Genomic DNA, 27,303 nt, shown 5'->3' with positions numbered 1-27,303 from the left:
AGCAATGTTTTTTTTGGTTTGGCATATATTATAAAGTGAAAAATCGGAGTCACCGGAGGCAGAAACCCTTGGAAGCTGGTAGAGTAGACGAGACAGTACGCCATACAGATTCCTCTTCTATTCATTTGGAGACAGTGGGCCAACGGTGGGCAGTGAACTGAATGGGCTGACTGGACACTTTCTAACCATTCAGATTCTCATCATGTGTTCTTATGGGATGAACTGAAGAGCTCTTTTTATCGACCTTCACTCTGTCTAGTCTAGTTCTACCGTCACCCTGAGAGTCATACATATGCTAGGTTGCACTGAGACCTGCCACAGAGTATCTGCAATGCAAACAGACTACACACTTTGCACTGGCAAAGTAATTGAATCTCCAAACTTTTCAGAGTTGTCTTTCCTCTCCCCCCTCGCCTCCCCACTTCTCTCCTCGCCTCCCCACTTCTCTCCTCGCCTCCCCACTTCTCTCCTCGCCTCCCCACTTCTCTCCTCGCCTCCCCACTTCTCTCCTCGCCTCCCCACTCACAGCTCAATCACATCCCAGCTACAACCTTCTATTAGTCCCCCTGGTTCAGAATCAGCAAGTTTCAATCGGAGTGCGAGCGGGTAAGAACCCGTAACAGGACGTTTGGGAAAGACGACGCAGACACACATGCAGTAATATCAGCTCTCTGTCCCAGACTCCCTTAAAGAGACCTGAGAGTTGCAGAGGGACGAGAGGGAAATAAATAATCGGCTTTATTGCTCAGAGACGGGGGAAGAGAGAGAGAGGCCATGAGAAGACAGAGAGAAAGAGCAGAGAGGCAGAGAGCCAGTGAGAGGAAGAAAGAAAAAAAAAATGGGGTGTGTTGAATTTGTCATTATCATAATTATTTTATTGAGAGAGAGAGAAACATGCACAGACAGCCTCCCAGGGTCGTGCAGTAACAGACCCGGCAGTGAAGGACTCTAATAAATGAGCTTCTTAATTCCTCCTGTCAGCAAACCTCACGGATTCCTGCTCACTAATATGCACACGGCTGACGAGAGAGAGAGAGATTTCCAACCTGACAGGAGGAAAGCAAGTCCTTCCTCTATACTCTCACTCCTCCTCCCTCTCTGATCATGAAGGAAAGGTTCAATTAGTGTGTTCACCACTCCTTGGTTCCGGTAGCTGCATCAATTTACAGATGACGCTTAGCAAAGTGTGTGTGTGTGTGTGTGTGTGTGTTACCCTGCAGAGGCATGCTGCTGTTCTCTCTCTGATGATACCTGTGTCACTCCGAAAGGATAATGAGACCAACAGGGATGAGCGGCCTGCTGCCTTCACTCCTCCAGCTCCCTCGCTCTCTCGCTCACCCCCTCCTGTCTTTGTCCAACCTAATTTCCTCTTTCTGTCGCTCTCTCGAGCTCATTCCCTGTGTCTGACTTTCTCTGCAACTCTCTCTTTGTTTCTCTCGCTCTCTTCATTCACACTCTCGCTCTCTCCATCTCACGCAGTCTTACACTGTGTTATGTTATTTTCTGTCACTATCCATCTCTCTCTCTGTCTCTGTGCTGGTGTTAAGTCAACTAATAGAGAGAGTAGTCAAGTGGGTGTGAGGTAACCACACAGAGAAGACACTAGGCGTTAGAGGGCCATAAGGTTTGAGTTTGTTGCAATATAAGATTCTAGCCTAATCAGCTTCACATCCCTAGTGCCCTAAAGCAGCAGGCACAATCTCTTCTTACTCTTCTCCACGCCCCTTGCAGTCATCACATTTAGCTTCCTTTAAATAACATTTAAAAAGGGATTCAATTAGGATCTACACAAGCTGCTCCACATTTTCAAAGTGATTGTTTGTTGTTGAAAATCATCCAAATGATTAAAAAAACACTTAAAATAAAGATGTGTTGATTGCACATTTTGCCCAGCATCGTCCGGGTTTGTCCGGGGTAGGCCTTCATTGTAAATAAGAATTTGTCCTTAACCGACTGCCTAGTTAAATAAAGGTTACGGTTTTTTTTATATATATATTATTTTTTTAAATAAAAAGGTCTTCACAACCCAAACGGAATACTTAATGGAAGTACCTTTGACAGCCAACACAGCTGTGAGTCATTTCAGGTTGATCGCATTCTTCATTTCAACGGTCCCATAATTCTTCATTATGAAGCTTACCGATAGTCCCCAGTCACGTGGGGTTTGTTTACAAGCACACAACGGCGTGAGATGGGAGCCTTGTCAGTCACGGTCTGAATTGTTCCAAATGCTTTGCAGTTGTGCATTCGGTTCGCTAATTTAGTAGCTAGTTAGCCATCTACCTGTGGTTAGCTTCTTGCAAAGTCAAGCTTTGTAGCAGTATAAATGCATATAATTCTCTGCACTGTCAAGTCGCATCGAATTGAATAAACGTGTTTGTTTTAACAGAAAACCAGAAGAAAACAAAATGCCCCATTTGTCACATCCCTAGTGTGTGTGTGTCCATGTACGTTATCTGCATGCTGTAGATGTGGCAATCCTACACTCCTCTGGTATATTTTTATTTAACTAGGCAAGTCAGTTAAGAACAAATTCTTATTTACAATCATGGCCTACACCGGCCAAACCAAACCCGGGCGAGGCTGGGCCAATTGTGATACAGCCTGGATTCGAACCAGGGTGTCTGTAGTGACGCCTCAAGCACTGAGATGCAGTGCCTTAGACCACTGCGCCACTCGGGAGCTGGTATATCCAGCTTTTCAGAGAGATGACAAGAAAGGGGGAAATAGGCAGAGGATGCATTTTCTTTACAGGGACAGGAGCACAGGGTGGATTATACACAGGAGGAATATACCGAGGAAGAGAGGAGATCAATGCAGAGCGGTACAGGAGAAAGAGAGAGAGAAGAGAGAGAATACAGTAGCCTTAGGCCTATTAGATACTACAGCATTATGGTAGTGGGCATAGTACTGACGGTATAGTACCTTATTCTCTAATTGAATCAAAGGAGAGAGGTACATTAGTTGGTCTCTCAGCTAGAACTGCTGCCATCGTTACTTCCCAACAGTAGAGCTAACACAAACCTTCACCTGCCACTGGTTCATATTTATGGCATTTTCAGACCATCTGACTGCTGTGGCTGTCCAATAAGCTGACGCACGCGCGCGCGCGCACACACACACACACACACACACACACACACACACACACACACACACACACACACACACACACACACACACACACACACACAGGCTATTTAAGCAGTCATGGTTCATATTTCCTTCCCTGACTCTCTGTCTGTGAAAGTAGGCCATCTCCTGCAGGTAATGGGGCGTGGGTGGGGGCCGAGGATTTAGCCACCTGCATCTCAATGACAACGTCATCTCTATGGAGATTTATCTACATGTAAATCAGCTGCTTTCACTCTGACACACACACACACACACACTAACACCACGCCCACGATCCACACAAAATGCACCCAGCTCTCTTTCATCTGTGCCCTATGGAGCAAATTCACTATAACCAAATGCACTTTTAATTGAGGGAACTGATTCAGCTTAACCCAAAATAACCTGGCGTAGGTAAGAGACGGGCTGAGGGGAGGAGGAGGAGGAGAGAGGGATTAGGGGAGAGGAAGAGTGACAGGTGACACCCCCCCCCCCCCCTTCGTCTCTCAGAGGAACAATTTGAAAAGAAAGACAAGGTGAATAAAGGTGAGAGAAACAAAGTTGGTAAAAGGAGAACAGTGTCAAAGAAAGCGCAGGGCTGGCACGCCTTGTAGCTTTCCACTGCCACGGAACAGCTTTACGTTCACGTCAGTGACGTAACGGTAAAAAATACAACTAAATAGGTGGGTAAACGCAAAAAAAAAAAGGGGGCTTTCGTCCCGAGTAAAGTAGCGCCCCCTATATTTCCAATGCATTTTTCTGCTAAATTTGCGTTTACCTTCCACTACACCACTGGTTCACATGGAAAGCTGGTGGTGGTCACTCATGATGATTACCTTGTAGAAAAAAAGGCAGGCAGGCAGTAAATCACCACTCGGCAAACTACAGCGTCTATAAAGCCAACAGCGCCTAGGAACTGGAGGCCCGGCTGGAAGGGTTCCTGTAAGAGATATATGCTACAGGGTTATCTAGGTACACTCTCCCTCTCTTTGACCCCCCCCCCCCCCCCAGTCCTACACAGCTGTTAATTAGCCTGGCTAAGTGCTCCATTAATCGATTGGTTGTCCAGATGCTATACCTCATAACGGGTGTTACACTCTCCAGAGAAATATGAGGCTCAGGAAGTCACACCGTCTCTGGTGAGTTAGTAGTCCTTGGTGGGAGCAAAGGAGTATGGGTAGACGGGCAGTCCTACGTAGGTCAGTATGGTGGACCAATGGACGATGAAATGACCACCCCCTCCCCTCCCTTGCAATGCGCAGCATGTAACCTACGGACAATACAGTATAGGTAGACATCCCCAAAGTGACAATTGTACAAATGAGTGACCATGGATTCCTCAGAGTTCAGTGTCAGAATATCTGAGAACAGTGTGTATGTGTGTTCCAAACATTCTACGTTACATTTCATATCTGACAGCAAGCGTAGGCCAAACTTTCCTTGCTGTCAATCACCGGTTGGTAGAACAGAAGGCCTACAGACAGCCAACCAGTCAGCCCTCCACAGTCCAGCCATTTAAAACATTGTAGGGACCTTGAAAGTATGTCTCTTCTCGGGAAGCAGGGTCCTTGGAAGAAAAAAAGAAGGTTTCTGAAGCCAAGTTCTCTTTCAAAAGATAGCCTGTCTTGTATGTTACTGTGAGAGAGCGAGAGCGAGAGAAAGAGACACGAAAAGACAAAAACTGGGACAGAGAGAGCGAGAGAGAGACCGATTACCGTGACCTCGTTAACCCCTCTGGCTCGTTAGCGTCTCGTTAAGGTGTTAGCGCTCTCCTGGCCAGTCGTCTGTCACACCTTCATTAAGCCCATCGACCCACACAGCTTATTAAACACATTCATTACAGCCCAGATCGAACCAATACCAGGCGGCCAGCACAGAAGCAAACACATTAGCAGAAGGGGGTGTTCCCACGTTCACTGTTGGAGACGGTGGAGATACGGAGGGAGGGAAGGAGGAGGAAGACAACACACACTCACTCAGACAGGCACACACCTCTGCTTCACATCTATCATTAGTAATGAAGCCAGTGGTTAGAGCCACTCTGGCCTCTCAATCAGCAGGCAGACAGGAGAGAGAAAGAGAGAGGAGGAAAGAGCCGGAGAAGTCCCGAAGAGAGAAAGAAGACAGAGAGGGAAGACGGGGTGAGAGGAGAGCAGACTTTACACGTCTCTTTACCTCCTCCTTTCTCCTCTCCCATGACCCTACAGATTCCAGTTTACCCAGAGCCATTTATCACCGACCATCACATCCCAGAGCACTAAAGACTTCCATCTCACCGTCAGGCTAAGGGCGCTCCCAACTCCGGGTTTAGATGATGATGTCATCAGAGCTGCCCTTGTAAAACAAAAGGAAAACCCATCACAGGGTGGATACGTGGGTGAGGGATGGTGTAAAGGGTGGGGGGGGGGGGGGGGGGGGGTAGCCCATGAATCATTTGGACACCCCCTGGCACAGGGTCAGGACCCCGTGACTGTCTGCCGGCCAGAGGACAGATGGGAGGCCCGGAATGACTCAGAACTACCAAGCAAAGACACAACAACTGTAACTAAATCTAACTTGAATCCTAATCCGTTCCATAAATCCTTGGATGTAACCAACTTTCCTTTGAATCATGCATTTATGTTGATAGTAGTTTTGGATGAAAATGTGTTTTACTCCTATAATACTACAGTGATACTCCTACTACTAGTGATGCTCCTACTACAGTGATACTCCTATACTACTAGTGATACTCCTACAGTTATACTCCTACAGTTATACTCCTACACTACTACAGTGATACTCCTATACTACTACAGTGATACTACTACAGTGCTACTCCTATACTACTACAGTGCTACTCCTATACTACTAGAGTGATACTCCTATACTACTACAGTGATACTCATATACTACTACAGTGATACTACTACAGTGATACTCCTATGCTCCTACAGTGATACTCCTATACTACTACAGTGATACTCCTATACTACTACAGTGAAACTCCTACAGTGATACTCCTATACTACTACAGTGATACTACTAGTGATACTCCTACAGTGATACTACAACACTACTACAGTGAAACTCCTACAGTGATACTCCTATACTACTACAGTGATACTACTATACTACTACAGTGATACTACTACAGTGATACTCCTATGCTCCTACAGTGATACTCCTATACTACTATAGTGATACTCCTATACTACTACAGTGAAACTCCTACAGTGATACTCCTATACTACTACAGTGATACTACTATACTACTACAGTGATACTACTAGTGATACTCCTACAGTGATACTACAACACTACTACAGTGATACACCTACAGTGATACTCCTTTACTACTACAGTGATACTCCTATACTACTACAGTGATACTCCTAGTGATACTCCTATACTACTACACTGATACTCCTATACTACTACAGTGATGCTCCTATACTACTACAGTGATACTCCTACAGTGATACTCCTATACTACTACAGTGGTGCTCCTACAGTGATACTCCTATACTACTACAGTGATACTCCTAAACTACTACAGTGATGCTCCTACAGTGATACGCCTATACTACTACAGTGATGCTCCTACAGTGATACTCCTATACTCCTACAGTTATACTACTACAGTGATACTCTTATACTACTACAGTGATACTCCTATACTACTACAGTGATACTCCTATACTACTACAGTGATACTCCTACAGTGATACTCTTATACTACTACAGTGGTACTCCTACAGTGATACTCCTATACTACTACAGTGATACTCCTACAGTGATACTCCTATACTACTACAGTGCTACTCCTATACTACTACAGTGGTGCTCCTACAGTGATACTCCTATACTACTACAGTGATGCTCCTACAGTGATACGCCTATACTACTACAGTGATGCTCCTACAGTGATACTCCTATACTCCTACAGTTATACTACTACAGTGATACTCTTATACTACTACAGTGATACTCCTATACTACTACAGTGATACTCCTATACTACTACAGTGATACTCCTACAGTGATACTCTTATACTACTACAGTGGTACTCCTACAGTGATACTCCTATACTACTACAGTGATACTACTACACTGATACTCCTACAGTGATACTCCTATACTACTACAGTGATAATACTACAGTGATACTACTACAGTGACTCATATACTACTACAGTGATACTACTACAGTGATACACCTATACTACTACAGTCATACTCCTATACTACTACAGTGATACTACTACAGTGACACTACTAGTGTACTACTACAGTGTACTACTACAGTGATACTCCTATACTACTACAGTGATACTCCTATACTACTACAGTGATACTACTAGTGTACTACTACAGTGATACTCCTATACTACTAGTGATACTCCTACAGTGATACTCCTATACTACTACAGTCATACTCCTATACTACTACAGTGATAATACTACTACTACAGTGATACTTAATAGAATACTAAAGTGATACTCCTATACTACTGTGATACTCCTATACTACTGTATATTCTAGTTAACAAGCTATGCTGCAGCAACCAGTGATACAGCACACAATCTGTTCATCCTCAGGGTTGAGTCGGTCCACTGTCCCAGAGAATTTCCTCCCCATTATTTATGTTGGGAGATGTTGAAAAATGTGCTTCGGTTCCACTTTGTGCTGCTAAAAAGCCAAAAGATGAACTTAAGGCCAAATGGCTGCTTATTTTAGGCATGTTTCCCGTCTTCATATACTGAAAAGGGGATTTTTTTTTTATTACTCTCTGTAGTCATCGAAGCAACACTGATATCCTGTTCAGAACCATTCTTACGGCGCCATCTGCAGGTCAAGGTATGATACAACAGCCTCAGCTACCAACACACTGCTGTGGATGTACAGACTCTCAACTCAATTCCTTTCTTTTGAGCTCCCAGCAACCCTTTACCCAGATGTTAACTGTAGGCCCACCTGTAAACAAATAGGCCTATCAGCTATATAAGAGTTTTAATACAGCTATAAACAAGCTCAAGTGGACACAAGGTGTTGGATTGAAAAATATCGTCGATCACTGTCAGTGATGTTTAGTGAATTTAGGTATTTCTGCTTTATATTATTGACAGGGCACTAGACAAATCATTCAAGTGACTGAGGCGGGTATCACGAATAAAGAGATGTAAACCACTTAACAGAGACAGAGGTTCACAGAAGACCTGGCAACGGTAGGCGGTGATAGAAAACCTTGGTGTTTCATCGTTCAAAAGCAACTTTGCGAGCTGGGTCCATGTCTGTTCTGTAACAAAGAGAAAAACAGCACAGCCTTGCCTTGTCTGATCTATGCTCAGAAAGAGTCCACCCGCTACAGAACAAACACCAAACCTTAACCTGAAGAGCCGCTCTCTAATCTCACACACTAGGCCATCTCCTGTCGCCACAAGGGAACCTTTATAAACCACGGTCCTTTCTTCCAGCCAGGGTCTTTGTCTGAGAAGGACGGTCACCGTGTAATCCCCTGAACATCTTTTAAGGGAAAGTTCACTCCACAGACACTCATATCTACAGGCCAGACCTGACATTTACAAAACTCCTCGCCTGGCGTCTCTCCATTGCTTCTGTCCTCTCCTGTTCCGGCGTTTTGTTGTTGTTGAAGGCCAGACGGCGAGGTGAACATACCGACAGCAGCGTGTCTGGATCCAGACAGCCAGGCCGTCAATGGAAGCACAGCAAACATTCAATAATGGACCTGATTACTTGTGAACCTGAGAGATGATCAACTGGATGACCCCCAAACATGGTCCTCGCTCATAACCACGGGACACAGCTTTCACATGCTTTCTGAGGGATGCGTAGCTAGACGTCACCGAGGGGGAAGGCAGAATGAGAAATAAGATGAGGTGAAGGAGAGAGATGGACAGGAGAGAGGGGGAAGTGTAGCAGCGAGGGTATACGAAAGAGGGCGAGAAGTAAAGGTAGAGCCAGTGGAGGAGAAAAAAAAAGGATGTGGCAGGAGAGCGAGAGAGAGAGAAAATAGTGGCAATTTCCACCTCGAGCACCTGGGGAGTGGGGGGACGTTTGATAGCCTGCTCCCCTGTGTTGCCAGATCGTCATCATTACAGGGACCAGCATCCCTACAGCTCAGAAACACAGCAGCTCTAACTGGTGGTTACCTCACAGATGGACAATCACAGCGAGAGGGTGGGGGAGACAGGGGCAGAAGAAAGGAAGAGCCGAGAGGAAAGAGCGAAAGAAAGCGAGACAAGAGACGAAGAACAGAGAGACTGGGCACATAGCAGCACAAATCATGTAATGTCTATATGGGAGAAGACTACGGTCATCTCATCTATGGTCTGGAATGGATGCATGTGGATAATGTAAAAAAAAAATTAAAAAACTTCACACTAACCAAACAACAACAACAAAAAACACCACTTGGAAACACGACGACACTGTTCTCTCTCCTCCTACTGACTCAAAGGCACATTTCTAAACCTTCCTTTCATATCACAATTTCATTCTGACAAAAACATCTAAATACAATTGTTGCATATATAGGAGGGCTGTAACGAAATTTCAAGACCAAGAAATAAGTCATAAATATTATAAATAATGGTAATGTTGGAGTCAAGATCAAATTGACAGCAGTTTCCCATTATGTATATCATTTGTATGAAACGGCATATTATTGATTGGTAAAACGATTTTGGATGACGTCAACATGATTGTGTCATCTTCGTCCCGCTCTCAATCTGAACGGCACGGTCACGACACAAGCTGGGCCGCTGGTGAACTCTCAGCCATTCACGCGGGTAGGACACCCCGCCCATTGTGACCCCACATCCAACAGGTCACTTCCTGTCCCTAGTAATACTTCAGGCCCAGTTGCGTGTCGTGTCATCCCAACATGCTCAAGCCAAAGTAGACGGATCCTCCATGTCACACAGAAAGGAGAACGCCACTGGAATGCTTCCTCTGGGAGGGAAGACGGCTGTGGAGAGCGTTCCTCCCGTCTACAGGTCAGGATGTTTCTACTTATCTCTAATCAATCCAAAATACTTCCCGGGACAACTTCTCAGTGGGAGAAAATTCTGTCTGGCTTGCCCAATATTTCCCATGTGTCTCCCAGTGTTTAAACTAGCCATGGGGGTGTCATGTCAGAACAGGTCTCCCATAACTGACAGCACTTGTTACCACTTCCTGTTCCCCGGTTCTCCCTTTGTTCGAGCTAGTTAAGTCTGATGTAGCATAAATACACAGATCACTGACTAATCATCCTGCCCTGGACTGTTATTGAACCATCGTGACCTCTAAAAACACTTCTCTGGCTTTAATTACACTGTAATGTTCACAAGCTGTCAACCTATCAGGGAGGGATATGAGGTGTATGTGACTGACCAATGGCTAAACAGACGCCAGTCATAGTGACACCACGTCACCCTGAGTGTTACGTGGTCCCTGTTCGGAGTTCTGTTCACACAAACACAGCCGTCACACGCCACCGTCTCCCAGGCGACGAGGATTAGCCAAGATGGACAGATTTCAGGGAAAAAGGAGAGGAAATATGAAGGGAAAAAGGGATATATGCAAGTAATTAGAGCTAAATTGAGGGCACATTGTAATCTATTGCAGGTCATCTCCAATTCCAATTACACATACACACATTTATGCTAATTAAAACTGGTTAATCAAAACCGTGTGTGTGTGTGTGTGTGTGTGTGTGTGTGTATATATATATATATATATATAAATAACAGACAGACACATGTTCCCAGGAGCGAGTCCAAGACAGACAGTTCCCTATGGGGAATTTTCATGGTAAAAGCCCCATGAGCACTAACATGTGAAGTTCAAGTTCATAGGAGCACATCACATTTGATGTCAAATGAAAGCTAAGAGTTCTACATTTTTGGTAAAATAAGGTATGTACAGTACATCAAATGTTTGACCATATTCCATCCTAAAAAAAAAAATAAGCAAGAATAAGCAAAGCCTTGATTTCTGGTCAAGTAGATGGAAAAGGGGGTGTTGGAAAACATTGAGTAGAAAAAGGTCTTAAAGAAGGTTTGAGAAACACATCAAAACACAATAATGTTGAAGACCCCTTCAACTATATAATATCAGCATTTCTATTGAGTTTTGCAGAAGACATTTGCCTTCTGTAAGTTAAATAAATATTGCCTAGTGTCATAATTCTGCTATTAAAACCCACATAACTTGAAGATAGTTGCACATTTCTCTCCCTCGTGGAGGGGGAGGATAATGAAAGTTCACAGAAGCAGTAAGATGCAAAAAGGCAGACGTAATAATTCGTTAGAATGATAACTATAGTGTTTAATGATAATTTGATTTAGGATTTATTAAGTGATTAAAACCTGTCATTCTGTTACCAAATCGGTAACAGAGTGACCCACCCGTCAAAAAAAATAAATAAATAAAATAAAATAAAAATCAGTAACAGTGACTGCAACTGAATTGGTTACATTGGAAATTCATAGCATTCACAAACCACAGTTGGGTCACATGCTTCTGTCCTCCCTTCCACTGGTATACTGTTATGTTCAGCTCATAACTGTTTTCTTTCTATTTCTATTGTGTGGTGGTCACATATTTTTGGGGGTTTTAAAGTCTGGACAACCCCTCCCGCTCTTCTCTCTGTGCAGTTAATGTCACCTCTCCCGGCAATAACACCTACCCATAAGCCCCTCTCTCTTTCCATTGACTGTAACCAGCCCTCTGCTCATTGAAGACCGACCAACAACGGAAGTCCACAGACATCGAAAAGTAGTGGAAATTTGGTCAGTCCAAATCTAAGCCAATCATAGATGTCTGTTTCACAAGTTTGGAAAGCACAATACAGTCAATTATACTGTACTCCACTCTACTGTCCAGTAATAAACTCTACAGCACAGTACTCTACTGTCCAATCTTGTGAAAGACATTTATGAGATGACATTTTTCTACCTTTGCATGTAGTTATTCATTATGGATCACCATGAACAGAACGACGTTAATAGATATGAATTTCTGTATTGTACAGATCAGGGACCCATGATGTCATTCTGTTACTATTATCCTGTTACCGGGTGTTAATCCACGTCACTTACTAAGTGATTCCTCATGATACAAAGACAAAAAAAGGCCACGATTTTGGAGATTTTTACTAAATGCAATCCCATAGATGACTAGTCCTTTGGAGGTAGAATTGTTGACATTTGTATCTAAAAACATAATTTTTGAAATAATTAAAGTTGGCACATTTGCGCCATTTTGGCCTCACCCAGGCCCCCTTCCAGACTCCATAACGGTTCATCTGTAGGTGCTACAAAGCAAATATTGGTGTCCTATGAAGCTTTACCACTTGCTGTGTAATATGAGTTATATGTTTCCATCTATTTTTCGACATAAATGTATGAATATAATAAAATACACATGCATTTAGAAAATATATATTTTTTATTTTTTATTTGGCACATTTCATTATATTACTTTCACATACAAATATATGTCAACAATCCTTCCTCCAAATGACTATTCTATGGATTACATTTGAAAATCACAACAACAAAAAATAGTATAGTTTTGTGAGGAATCCCTCTACTGCAGTTCAATAACCAAATGAGATGTTTTCAAACTCAAGGTGTCATATCATAACTGACACCCCATTCTTTCCGTAGATATCGTTGAATCTTAATTCGGAGTAAATATACAGTGGGGCAAAAAGGTATTTAGTCAGCCACCAATTGTGCAAGTTCTCCCACTTAAAAAAGATGAGAGAGGCCTGTAATGTTCATCATATGTACACTTCAACTATGACAGACAAAATGAGAAAAAAAAATCCAGAAAATCACATTGTAGGATTTTTTATGAATTTATTTGCAAATTATGGTGGTCATAAGTATTTGGTCACCTACAAACAAGCAAGATTTCTGGCTCTCACAGACCTGTAACTTCTTCTTTAAGAGGCTCCTCTGTCCTCCACTCGTTACCTGTATTAACGGCACCTGTTTGAACTTGTTATCAGTATAAAAGACACCTGTCCACAACCTCAAACAGTCACACTCCAAACTCCACTATGGCCAAGACCAAAGAGCTGTCAAAGGACACCAGAAACAAAATTGTAGACCTGCACCAGGCTGGGAAGACTGCATCTGCAATAGGTAAGCGGCTTGGTTTGAAGAAATCAACTGTGGGAGCAATTATAAGTAAATGGAAGACATACAAGACAACTGATAATCTCCCTCGATCTGGGGCTCCACGCAAGATCTCACCCCGTGGGGTCAAAATGATGACAACAATGGTGAGCAAAAATCCCAGAACCACACGGGGGGACCTAGTGAATGACCTGCAGAGAGCTGGGACCAAAGTAACAAAGCCTACCATTAGTAACACACTACGCAGCCAGGGACTTAAATCCTGCAGTGCCCGACGTGTCCCCCTGCTTAAGCCAGTACATGTCCAGGCCCGTCTGAAGTTTGCTAGAGAGCATTTGGATGATCCAGAAGAAGATTGGGAGAATGTCATATGGTCAGATGAAACCAAAATATAACTTTTTGGTAAAAACTCAACTCGTCGTGTTTGGAGGGCAAAGAATGCTGAGTTGCATGCAAAGAACACCATACCTACTGTGAAGCATGGGGGTGGAAAAATCATGCTTTGGGGCTGTTTTTCTGAAAAGGGACCAGGAGGAAAGAATGAATGGGGCCATGCATCGTGAGATTTTGAGTGAAACCCTCCTTCCATCAGCAAGGGCAGTGAAGATGAAACGTGTCTGGGTCTTTCAGCATGACAATGATCCCAAACACACCGCCCGGGCAACGAAGGAGTGGCTTCGTAAGAAGCATTTCAAGGTCCTAGAGTGGCCTAGCCAGTCTCCAGATCTCAACCCCATAGAACATCTTTGGAGGGAGTTGAAAGTCTGTGTTGCCCAGCAACAGCCCCAAAACATCACTGCTCTAGAGGAGATCTGCATGGAGGAACGGGCCAAAATACCAGCAACAGTGTGTGAAAACCTTGTGAAGACTTACAGAAAACGTTTGACCTCTGTCATTGCCAACAAAGGGTATATAACAAAGTATTGAGATAAACTTTTGTTATTGACCAAATACTTATTTTCCACCATAATTTGCAAATAAATTCATTAAAAATCATACAATGTGATTTTCTGGATTTTTCTTTCTCATTTTGTCTGTCATAGTTGAAGTGTACCTATGATGAAAATTACAGGCCTCTCTCATCTTTTTAAGTGGGAGAACTTGCACAATTGGTGGCTGACTAAATACTTTTTTGCCCCACTGTATCTTTGAATCTTAATTCGGAGTATATATATATATATATATATATTTAACAGAGTTTTTGAAAAACGTGGTCACATAAAATGAGGGAGATTTTACCCTCATTCTGTTGCCAAACCTCATCTGCACTGTCCTTTGAGTAAACGTGTTTTTGTCACATTTTCAGGGGAAATTGTTCAAAGTAGTCATTGTGCATAGAGTTGGATGGTTTGTTCAACTTTGAAAAATCTGTGATTTATGTTTGGCAAAAACCTTTTATTCCCCCAGGAAAGGAGAGGAAGGAGAAGCAAAGGAATAGGGATAACAAAAAAAAAAATGTGTCTAAACGTTTCTAAAATTGCGATACTCCTGTGCAATTGTAAGGAACTAATGGAATATAATTATTCATGTAGAAGAATGGAGTGCGATCCGTTGAGCTGATAAGCCTGCACAATACTTTGTCTGTATTGACAAAACTCTCAGCTCAACTTCCGGGACGTCCCTCTCCTAGCCGAGGACACATTCATATGACAAGAGGAGGAGTTTGGTATTATATAAGTCTTTGTCCTCTGAGGCAGACAGAGAGAAGACAGAATATGAAAGGCAAAACAACAAGAGCTAAAAAAAAAACATCTGAAAACTGACTGAAACAATGCCTACAATGGCAGAGATTCGCTATATATGGACAAGATAAATAGAGTATGAACACACTCCATTTTATTCTTTACTTACACAGGTGAGGTGATCCCATTAAAAAATGTTAAAAAAAAAACACTTTTCTAGTCTGAGAAAACTTCTGGAAGATTCTCTCTATTCCTCCTCCCACACAGCAGCCTAAGCAGAGAGAAACATTCAGCAGTTCAAATCAGCCAGTTCACCTAAGTACTGTGTGGACACAGAGAGCTGTCAGGGAGATGGGGAGAGAAAAGGAGAGAGAGTGGGTGGGGGAAAGAGAGCGAGAGAGAAATAGAGAGCAACAAAAATATATAATTTCTTTTTTTAAAGATAAAGACCCAACCATCAGAGCTTCACCTGAGAAATCACCGGAGCCCAAAAATAGTAATTCTCAGCGTCTGTACAGACTCCACTGGCCAACACCCACAGCCAGCCCAGGCTAACTAGCTGAGATCTGACAGGGAAACGGAAGGTGAGAGCAGTGACTCTAGCCAGTCACACAGGCCATAGAAGTCATTATTCCTCGACTTCTACACACGGAAGAATAGTCCTCCTTACAACACCCAATATAGTTTCTTATTTTTCATTTTTTTAAATAGCCTAGCTAGAAAGAGAATTGTGTACTTCATCAGCTTAGTGTGACAGACTCCCTTCGCGAAATGATTCACTTTTCTTTCTTCTAAACTGTTAAAGACTTCCAGACTAGATACTGTATGTTGATGAGAGCAGGAAGCCTCGAGCCAAAGAAGAGAGAAACCACCATAAGTCGATCAAGAGAAAGAGAGAGAGAGCACAGAAAAGTACTCCGTCTTTTTTAATTATTAAATTAGAAGAAGGCCAGAAAGGAGGGGAGGAGGAAAGGAAAGGAAAAAGGACAGAACACCAGAGTCGAGGGATCATCTCCATTCCTCACTGATTGAAAGGGACAAGATCCTGTTACATTACATTAGGGGAAGGGGGGGGGGGGGGGGCGCAGGAAAAGAGAAGGAGAAAGGGAGGCAGTGGGAAAGATGATGCATGCGAGCGAGAGAAAGAGAAAGAGAAAGGACCTGTCAGTGAGTGAATTGGGGGCCGTTGTGATAAAAGATGTTTCGTAAAGGCTTCAGATGTCAGAGTAGACCTGCCGGTGCCTGGCCTCCTAACCCCACAGGACAGAGGGAACTGTACACGCATCTCCCGCAGACGGACAGAGAGAGAGAGAGAGAGACAGAGAGAAGGGAGGGGGCAGAAGACCAGGGATAAGAGAGAGAAGAACTGACAATGCTTTCTAAACTATGACCTCAGAGGAAGATGAATTTGTCCTGTGAAAAATGAGGTGAGAGAAAGAGAGAAGGATAAAGAGAAACCGAACATGTCCTATTCTCATTGAGAGAGGCCTACACTGCTACACACAGCAGATAAGAAATATTCCACTAGGAAACAAGTCAACTAAATTCTCTCATCAAAACACTTCATAAGCTAGATTCCGTAGGGCACATATGACTTAAGTCAAAATATGTTTATCCTCAGTCTCACACTAAAAGTCTGTAAATGTAAAATAGTTAATTTATGTTTTCGAACTAAACACAGGAGAAAACATGAAAACCAGCAGCCAAATTCGAATCCCGAGATATAGAGATTACTCCTTAGGCCTACAAGACAACTGTAAACAAATCACAATTTTGCCCACTTTCCCTTCTTACAGAGATTAAATCAATTCTTTAATCTGGTCCAAAATGTCCAATTAGAAAAGGGAATTACTTATCGAGCTATTGCATTTGATTCCTCAAAACAGTTGGAGAGAGAAACTCTAGCAGGCAATGCTGTGAGAGAATGAGAATCCTCTACGGAGAGGAGAGAGGGTGGAAAGTGTTCCTGTCCTTAATACCAGGCAAACTTAATGACAATATCAGGCCAAAGCAATGAGAGCGGGTAGACATAACAACTCCTAAAAATATTCACCACCCATTTTTCCGACGGCATGATATGAAGAGGAAGCCAGAAAAACGTCACGCAATCTCACGTCTGAAAAATGACTGTCTGAAATTGATACTGCCGCGTTGAAATATCATTAGCACCTAAATGAATCGCTCACCTCGCTATAATCGCTATTTTCATAACTATTCAGATGATGAACGGCATTTTAACAGACTGAGCCATTGTTAATAACTTTAAGTGGACTAATTCATCAGGACCATAATCACTCAGAGGAGAGAGAAATATTTTGAGGAAAAGAAGACCAAGCCATTAGGCTCGAGAATAAAGAGGGTCGGATTATGATGAAACGCTATTCAATACACTTGGAAACAGAACTCCTTTGCACATCTCAATGCATACAAATCCAGAGAAGCTTTTCATGGAAGTGACAAATGTAGAGGATTCTAGCCAGCCTCTGTGGCTTTGTTAAAAAGAGCACACTTTATCTAGCTCCGGCAACCTTGGTTGGCCACGCTCAATAGTGAAGTGCCACTGACCTCTAGCGGTGAAGGGAAGGCACTGTCAGGGATCGTTCAACAATCACACTGGGGAATAAGTGCATCACTGGGGGAGACATGTCAAACTGGGTGGGTTATGGGCAATTCCACGGTCGTGGAATTACGCTGAGACTCCGATTTCGCACTTTAAAATGTATGCCAAACAAAAACCATTGATTTCAAAAAGTTTAACAAACCCTACAACTCTATGCACAATTACTACCTTGAATAATTTACATAGCAACAAAAAAAATAAACACAATGTACTGGAAAAACTGTGGTGATGCCAAGTTCAGGAATAGAATTTGGGTAAAATCTCCCTTAGTTTTACCATAGTTACCAAACTTTCAATCTGCACAGTTCTTCCTATGAATGCGTTTCTGTAAACTTTTCAGTGGAAATTGTTAAAAGTAGTACTTGTGCTTCCGTGGAGGCTGCTGAGGGGAGGACGGCTCATAATGGCTGGAACGGTATCAAACATGTGGATTCCATTGGTTGATACCATTCCAGTGACTCCATTCCAGCCATTACTATGAACAGTCCTCCCTTCAGCAGCCTCCACTGTTGGACATAAAGTTCTATGGTTTATTAAACTTTGAAATCAATGGTTTTTGTTTTGGATACATTTTAAAAGGGGAAAAAAATCTGTTTTAGTGTAATTCCATTACCATACAATAGACAGTCATCAAGCATTCTAGTCACTGAGGCTTTTTGATAAGCTAATTTAGGAAAAAAGTGGACACTTCAAATATCCAACAGGCTTTCAAAGCCAGAGATTCGGGTTGTCGGGATGTCCAAATCCCCTGCAGAACATGAACACAAGCCAAAATGTGTGTTCAACCGACGACGAGATGTATCACTGCAGTGTTCTAGTGTTAGCAGGCCGCTGTCAGAACCAGTGACTACTGGTACAACACAGACACCCAACTAAAATGAACAAGATTCCACCACAACCAGAAATGCAAAGTTCCGATCATTTTTCCCAAATTCTCAGGTTTTTACAGAATATCTGGTTGGGAGATTCCTGGAATCAGGAGGGAATGAGCTGGAAATCTGGGAATCCTCCACATGAAGCTAGCTCAGGGACCCCAGCCAGAGTGAGTGTGAGTGTGTGTGTGTGTGTGTGTCCAGGGATTATTAATAGTATAGCTGGTATTGCCAGCTGGCACACAAACCAAGGGGTGCAGAATATCCATCTTCATTTTGTTGTGTAAGTGCAGACCCCCTGTGTTGGAGGACTTGGCCCATCCTCACACTGCACTCTAACAGGGACTGTCCACAAAACACCCTGGCACCACCAGCAGACACACAACAAGCATACTTCAAGAAATCAAACCTACACAACCAAAAATGCATGCAGTCCTCTCCTTCAGCATAAGCCTCTTCGCATATTTTCAACAGATTTGACTTGGAGTTTGGGGTTTGCCTTTCATTTGAAACAGATGGATCACGATCCTTCGATGCCAACAGCAAAAAAATACACCACAACCCCTCTATCCAACACACACACACACATCACCCACCTAGGCTGTTTCACATTACACATCACAGAGACGCCACTTAACGGTCCTCTTGTAGCCTTCAGGGCCCCAGACAGACAGTGTGTGTGTGATCCACACCCCCCCTCCCCCCCCTCCCCCCTCCCTAGATTTAAAGTCAAACATGTAGGCAGCGTTTCCCCTAACACTACAGAGACAGGGCGGGCCCTCTTACCTTGTTTTGCAGTCCAACAGGTGTCAATAGGAACATTGTGTTGTAGCCTAAGAACTGGGTAGGGTACTCACCAGTTTGTTCTCCTGCATGTAGATTCTCTGCAGCTTGGGACATCCCTTGGACAGAGCCACCATCCCCTCATCAGTAATACTGTAGCACTGACCCAGGTGGATGTCCTTCAACTCTGAACTGTGTTCTCCTAACTAGGGACACAAGAGAGAGAGGGAGAGAAGGGTTATAGATGACACACTCTGTCTGCCTGATAAACATGTTATAAATGCATTGTACAAAGTGTTAATGCATCAGATTGGTGGGTGAGTGAGTGAGTGAGTGAGTGAGTGAGTGAGTGAGTGAGTGAGTGAGTGAGTGAGTGAGTGAGTGAGAGAGTGAGTGAGAGAGTGAGTGAGAGAGTGAGTGTGAGAGTGAGAGAGAGAGAGAGAACCTTTTTGAGTGCGTCGTCTGTCAGTTTGTCCTGGTTTCCAACATGGACCTTGGCCAGCAGAGGACAGTGTAAGGCCAGGGAGCTGAGGGACAGGTCACTCAGCTGTTTACAGCGGTAAGCTGTGTACCTCTGAAGGCCCGGGCAGTGGGCTGCCAGGGAACACACACCGTGGTCCTGCACGCCACGACAGTCAGAGATGTTTAACTCCGTCACATTCTGCCTCCGAGACGCTATCTTCACCAGGAGGTCATCATTTACCTGAGGGGGGTGTGGGTAAACAATGAACAATACAAAAAAAATATACACACAACATGTAAAGTGTTGGTCCCATTTTTCATGAGATTAAATAAAATATCCCAGAAATGTTCCATATTCTGTCTGTAATAAAGCCCTTTTGTGGGCTTGACTCCACAGTGGGTAGGCCAATGCCTTACCAGGCCCACTCATGGCTGCACCACTGCCCAGTCACGTGAAATCCATAGATTAGGGCCTAATGAATGAATTTCAATTGACTGATTTCCTTATATGAACTGTAACTCGGTCAAATCTTTGAAATTGTTGCATGTTGCGTTTATATTTTAAATTAAAATGTTACAATAAAATGTCTCAAATGTTGTACTCACTTGTTGTAGGCCACTGAGGTCAATTTGCTTCCAGAACTGGAAGTCTAAGCAGAGGTCCCTCCAGTACTTACAGACCAGCGAGGCACACAGACAGCGCTCTTTCACCGACAGGTGGGAGAACACCTGAGAGGAACAGAAAACACATTAACAGGTTGTGTATCCAGCCTGTTGTTTGGCAATAACACAGAGTACAAGCAGTGGAGCTAAACAGACCGGTACCCAGGCTACATCCAGCCCATTTCAGTTAGCTTCAGTTAGAATAAAAGCTTTTGAAAGCATCCAATCAGGCCTCCCAAATGAACTGCACTCTAGTGGTGACCTCTGACCTTAAGCAGGATGGAGGAGGGGAGGCGGTTGATGCTGGATGTGTCAATCACGTCACTGCCTCTCCCCTGGCAGTCGTCATGGTGATGCGGACAGCAGGGGGAGGAGTCAGAACTCTGGGGCAGCGGATCACCATGGAGAGCCATCCCACAGCAGCCCTCGACAGACGAGGATGAGGAGGAAGAGGATGAGGGCAGGGGGCAGAGGTGGCAGTGGCCAGTCCCGGAGTTAGAGGAGGCATCCCCACTTCCTCCTCCTCCTCCATCCTCCACACCTCCCTCAGGGACAGGGAAGGCACATCGCGGCTGCTTACAGGGTGTGCACCTCTGCACCTCCGCACACTTCCTCTTACACACCTTGGAGGAAAGAAACAAGGATCAGACACAGATCACAGAGAACCACATGGAAAGGAATTCGACAGAGATGACATCAGAAGAGATACCAGGAAGTGTACGGTACGGGAGCAAACTGTTCAGATAGTGTCTGTTGATTTTCATCCTTCCCTTCTGAAATCAGGGACTTATTCAAACCTGGGACATCAAGTGAGTGGACTCTGGCTAATCAATGACATGAATTAAACAATTAACTCAGCAGCACTAGGAATAAACCCTTTCTAGTTTCTCACCATCTCAGCGTAGTCACTGGCACTACCAGGCACAGAAACAGCCACAGCTATGGGCACTGGAATCCCTGCACTCCGGAACAGCGCTGGCGGTGGAATCAGCTTAGCCGGCACGGCCGACAGTAGACTCCTCCCTTGGCCCTCCCAGATGGCTAGTTCCCTTGGCGACAGCAGGAACTTGGCACAGTCCTCAGGGGAAGTGAGAGCAGCGTACCGCCCAGCGAGCTTTGAGGTGCTTCCGATTCCGGTACCACCTGCGTTGCTGTGACAACGTCCTCTGCCTCCGCCGTTGACCCCGGTCTCAAATTGGTCGCTGTCGTCGTCGTCGAGGCCCCCGCTGTTGCCGTGGACGATGAAGCAGAGCATGCAGGGCCCCTGCAGGAAGCAGTTCCTCTTCTTCTTCTTCCTGTGGTGCAGCTTGCGTGTCCTCTTGTTCAGGCGGTAACCATTTTTCGAGAGAAGATGGCCCATATAGATGACTCACGGAGACTCTGGGTAAGGGAAGAAAGAAGGACATAAAATAATAGAATTGCACATGTCATTTCCATGTAAATGGACCCATGAGCACCAATGTGAAGTTCATAGGAGCATGTCAAATAAAAATGAAAGCTAAGAGTCTATGTTTCGAGAAATGAAGGCATATAGACATTTTTCAAACATATTCCATCCTAGAAATTAGGAATTAAGCAAATAGTTTGTTTTCTTGTCAAATAGATGGAAAGTGGTTCTTAAAAAATATCTACCAGAAAAAGTCTTTAAAGTTATTGGAAATACATCAAAACACAATCATTTTGAAGTAAAGACCCCTGCCAGCTAATAATATAGTATATATTTAGTTTAAATTTTTTATGCCTTCTGTAAGTTTAAGAAACATTGCCTTATGTCTTGAAATTCCGTTACTAAAAACCCACTTATCTAAGATATTTTCACATTTCTCTCCCTCATCAGGAGGGAGGATAATGAAAGTGCACAGGTAAGTGCACAGGTATTGGTAGATCTATCAATTAGTTATGTTTTTGCTGATATTAATTTTGTTTATGAATTATTAAGTGATTCAAACTTGAAATTCTGTTACCAAATCAGTAACGGAATTTCTGCAAATTGGCTACAATGGAAATTCATAGTAGTCACAAACCACAGTTGGGTCTCCTGCTACTGTCCTCCCTTCCACTGGCATACTGTTATGTTCAGCTCATAGGGTCTCCTGCTACTGTCCTCCCTTCCACTGGCATACTGTTATGTTCAGCTCATAGGGTCTCCTGGTACTGTCCTCCCTTCCACTGGCATACTGTTATGTTCAGCTCATAGGGTCTCCTGCTACTGTCCTCCCTTCCACTGGCATACTGTTATGTTCAGCTCATAGGGTCTCCTGCTACTGTCCTCCCTTCCACTGGCATACTGTTACGTTCAGCTCATAGGGTCTCCTGGTACTGTCCTCCCTTCCACTGGCATACTGTTATGTTCAGCTCATAGGGTCTCCTGGTATTGTCATCCCTTCCACTGGCATACTGTTATGTTCAGCTCATAGGGTCTCCTGGTATTGTCCTCCCTTCCACTGGCATACTGTTATGTTCAGCTCATAGGGTCTCCTGGTATTGTCATCCCTTCCACTGGCATACTGTTACGTTCAGCTCATAGGGTCTCCTGGTATTGTCCTCCCTTCCACTGGCATACTGTTATGTTCAGCTCATAGGGTCTCCTGGTATTGTCATCCCTTCCACTGGCATACTGTTATGTTCAGCTCATAGGGTCTCCTGGTATTGTCCTCCCTTCCACTGGCATACTGTTATGTTCAGCTCATAGGGTCTCCTGGTATTGTCCTCCCTTCCACTGGCATGTTATGTTCAGTTCATAACTTTTATTTACCTTTTGGTCATCTGGTGGTCAAAGCAAGAACTTCAAAAGTCTGGACAACCCGTCCCCCTCTCTCTCTCTCTTCAATTAACATCTCCTCTCCCAGCTCGTATTGACACCTACCCATGAGCCCCGTCTTTCCATTTACTGTAACCGGCATTCTCACCCACCGAACACCGACCGACACAGGACGTCCATGGACGTTGAAAAGTAGTTGAAATTTGGTCAGTCTGCCCTTGTCTTGATTTCAACGTGCAGAGATATCTGGACCGGCCTTCATTTGGCCCAAACATCTAGACGTCCATGATTGGTTTAGATTTGGTCTGGTCAGGTCTAGGTTTCACAACTTTGGACAACAAAGTACAGTACAGTTAAGAAAAGTACATTATAATTCAGTACAGTCCTGTGCTGTACAGTAATATAGAGTGGAGTAGAGTTAAGTACAAGTACACAGTAGAGCTTGAGCACACTATAATGTACTGTACTGAACTATACTGAGCTCTAGTGCGCTGTACTTTGATATCAAAACTTGTAAAACATAGATGTCTATGATTCGTTCAGATTTAGTCCGGTCCAACCACATTTGTTCTTGTTTGGTGGCGGAGTCCATTAAAATAATAGCAAGTGTGGAGAATAATACCTAAATACGCAAAGGATATTGTATATTTCTAAATTTGTGTACCTACTTAGGACACATCACCATGAAGAGAATGACATTCATATCCATAATGATGCATTTCTGTGTAGTACAGCTCAGGGACCCATGATGAAATTCTGTTACCCCATTCTTTCTGCAGACATCTTTGAATCTTAATTCGTAACAGATATTTAACTGCGTTTTTGGAAAAGGTACAAACTGAGGGGTATTTTACTGATTAATTTGACCAAACCTGCACAGTTCTTCCAGCAAATGTGTTTTTATCAAATTGTCAGTGTATTTTATTTAAAGTACCCATTGTGCATAAAGCTGTATGGTTTGTTCATCTATGAAATCAATGGTTTTTGTTTGGCATAGATATGAATTATAAAATCTGAGTCTCAGCGCAATTCCATTGCCATGGAATTGACCATGACAGTTAAAATGCCAGATATGTCTTGCATTGATTAAGAGCTAAAAAACCAAATAATGCAGAAAACAACACATAACGACTTCAGAAAGTATTCACACCCCTTGACTTATTCCACATTTTGTTGTGTTACAGCCTGAATTCAAAATGGATTAAATAGATTGTTTTTCCCTCACCCATCTACACACAATACCCCATAATGACAAAGTGAAAACATGTTTTTAGACATTTTAGCAAATGTACTGAAAATATAATACAGATATATCTAATTTACATAAGTATTCACACGCATGAGTTAATACTTTGTAAAAGCACATTTGGCAGTGATTACAGCGGTGAGTCTTTCTGGGTACGTTTAAGAGCTTTGTACACCTGGATTGTGCTATATCTGTCCATTCTTCTTTTCAAAATTATTCAAGCTGTCAAATTAGTTGTTTATCATTGCTAGACAACCATTTTCAGGTCTTTCCATATATTTTCAAGTAGATTTAAGTCAGAACTGTAACTCGGCTACTCAGGAACATTCACTTTATTCTTGGTAAGCAACTCCAGTGTATATTTGGTCTGGAGTTTTAGGTTATTGTCCTGCTGAAAGGTGAACTCATCTCCCGGTGTCTGGTGGAAAGCAGACTGAACCAGGTTTTCCTCTAGGATTTTGCATGTGCTTAGCACCATTCTCTTTCTGTTTTTATCCTGAAAAACCCGATCTTTAACGATTACAAGCATACCCATAACATGATGCAGCCACCACTATGCTTGAAAATATGGAGAGTGGGACTCAGTAATGTGTTGTATTTGCCCCAAACATAACTTTTTACTCAGGACAAAAAGTTAAATTGCTTTGCCACATTTTGCAGTATTACTTTAGTGCCTTATTGCAAACAGGATGCATGTTTTTGAATATTTTTATTCTGTACAGGCTTCCTTCTTTTCACACTAGGTTAGTATTGTGGACTAACTACAATGTTGTTGATCCATCCTCAGCTTTCTCCTATCACAGCCGTTAAGCTCTATAACCGTTTTAAAATCAACATTGACCTCATGGTGAAATTCCTGAGCGGTTTCCTTCCTCTCCCGCAAATGAGTTACGAAGGACGCCTGTATCTTTGTAGTGACTGGGTGTATTAATAAACCAACCAAAGAGTAGTTCATAACTTCACCATGCTCAAAGTGATATTCAATGTCTTATTTTTACCCATCTAGCAATAGATGCCCTTCTTTGTGAGGCATTGTAAAATCTCCCTTGTCTTTGTTCACTGCTCAACTGAGGGACCTTACAGATAATTGTATGTGTGGGGTACAGAGATGAGGTAGTCATTGAACAATCATGTTAAAACACTTATTGGACACAGAGTGTGTCCATTAGCTTAATCAAAATGCCACAAAGTACTAGCCTATGTAACAACATATTACTACAAATGTTGTAACTAGTGTGAGCTAATTAGGGTACAGTGCCACATAGGTATAAAAGCTGTTACGAAAGTGTTACCAAAACTCTTGCGAAGGCTGCTGAACCAAAATGTTTGCCTTACAAATTAAATAAAGCAATCGACAGCCTTAAGGCACTAGACAAGCTGCCACTCTATGTTCACAGCAAGTCAAGTTCCAAAACATTCCACTGTTCCACTGACCTGCATTAGATCTCATTCAAGCCAACACTGTAACATAACATCTGCACTATATCACCATAATAGGAAAATATGCCATTACATGAATTTCAAGAACTTCAAAAAGTGACAGTAACACAATCTTTCCCCCTGCTATTATATATGTGTGTGGTCTTTCATCACAAGTCATGGTCAAACACAACTATGATACTATCTGTGCCTAAATATAATGGAGCAGCTGGTGGTCAGTTCCTCGAAATAGAACGCTACTGTAAGGTCCATCTCGACGCACAACAGTGTTTCCTGTATATGCATTTAGCAGCTGCTATTATTGGTCAAGCACAGACAGTGACAATAGTTGGCAGTGTAGGTCTCTATAATATCGCTGTTTGTGTATTAAGGCAAGCAGCTACTTAATGTTTCCTACAACGCATTTGATTATTCTTAAGGTAGTTAGCTAGTGTTTGTACAGTGATGATAATGCCCAATAGACAGTGAGTGAGTAAGATGATTTCTGCAACTATTGGTTTCACTAGCTAGGAGGCTACATTGTAAATACAACTTTTGCGAGAGCAGAGATTAAATTGTAACGTAGCACGGAAGACTTGTAAACGAATTAATCAGAATAAACTTTACCTTCCATCAGCCTTAAATCATTGGTATATATATTGCGATATAGCTTACTCAATGATATCCATTGTGAGTTTATTTGCATTACCATTGACATGGCGCAAGCAGGTTTTGGACTCCGATGCTTTTTTGCAACAATGTGTATCATTACAGTGCCTGCCTTTACAACTGACTTGTCATGTAAAACACTTAGCCTGGGGTTTAAAATGGAAGAATAGCAAGCAAGCTATTACTATTGCTTTATAGAAAATGAAAATAACTTGTTAAATAATACATATCCAGCAATAGGCTACATGGTAAAACTACGGGATAGTAGCTAGTAGTAAAACAGTGGCTAGATCAGCTGGGTTTTAGATAGATAGCTAGTTAGCAACACGGATACTAGCTGAGGATGCATAGCTAGCTTCTAGCTACATTGTATTGCTGCTCACCAGTTCACGCTGTGCTCCCCCCTCCGAATGGTGCTCTCATAATCCACGCGTGCAACACACGGACGAGTATAGCGTTAAAATTTCAGGGCACAATAATGTGAAATTGGCAACAATTCAGGTAAAATATTCTTTATGGTGTTTTGGTCTCCAAAGAAAACACTTCCGGACTAAATAAATGCAGGGAGAGGAAGACGACAAAAACGCGATTTACAATCTGTTATTGGTGGAGCCAAATGTCAGTCTTTGCCCAGTGTGACCAATCCGTGATGTAGTCAACTTTGGACTGTACTGTGTATAAAAGGGGGTAGCGAATGACAATTGGAAATAAAATTGTGGAACGTGGTTGCAATCGGTTCTCAATTTGAGCCGGATCCGCACCTCTCAATTTAGGACTGTTCCGTTCCGGAACCCATTTGCCAGGATTCGATACCTCTCTTGGCATGAAAAATAATTGTCACCGTTTGTAATGTAAACATTTGATTAAAAACAATCAG

General features: G+C 43.0%; 1 protein-coding gene across 4 annotated transcripts in view; it reads right to left on the bottom strand.

Moving 5' to 3' along the window:
- fbxl17 (F-box and leucine-rich repeat protein 17) overlaps positions 1-27,045 on the bottom strand; it is a 317,791-nt gene extending 290,746 nt beyond the window's left edge. Inside the window, exons 1-6 of one of the 4 annotated variants that reach the window (XM_036980121.1) lie at positions 26,810-27,045; positions 21,224-21,711; positions 20,601-20,954; positions 20,275-20,397; positions 19,652-19,909; positions 19,281-19,412 (exon numbers count right to left, since the gene is read on the bottom strand). In XM_036980121.1, the coding sequence (XP_036836016.1) occupies positions 19,281-19,412; positions 19,652-19,909; positions 20,275-20,397; positions 20,601-20,954; positions 21,224-21,691 (1,335 nt within the window). In that variant the 5' untranslated portion in view covers positions 21,692-21,711; positions 26,810-27,045. The remainder of the gene's footprint in view (positions 1-19,280; positions 19,413-19,651; positions 19,910-20,274; positions 20,398-20,600; positions 20,955-21,223; positions 21,712-26,809) is intronic. The other 3 variants (XM_036980122.1, XM_036980120.1, XM_021606509.2) reach the window with 3 other exon arrangements.
- Positions 27,046-27,303: the final 258 nt, after the last annotated feature.

Source organism: Oncorhynchus mykiss, chromosome 6 (genome assembly GCF_013265735.2).
Source record: "Oncorhynchus mykiss isolate Arlee chromosome 6, USDA_OmykA_1.1, whole genome shotgun sequence".
NCBI lineage: Eukaryota > Metazoa > Chordata > Actinopteri > Salmoniformes > Salmonidae > Oncorhynchus > Oncorhynchus mykiss.
This window is presented reverse-complemented; position numbering and strand designations above follow the sequence as displayed.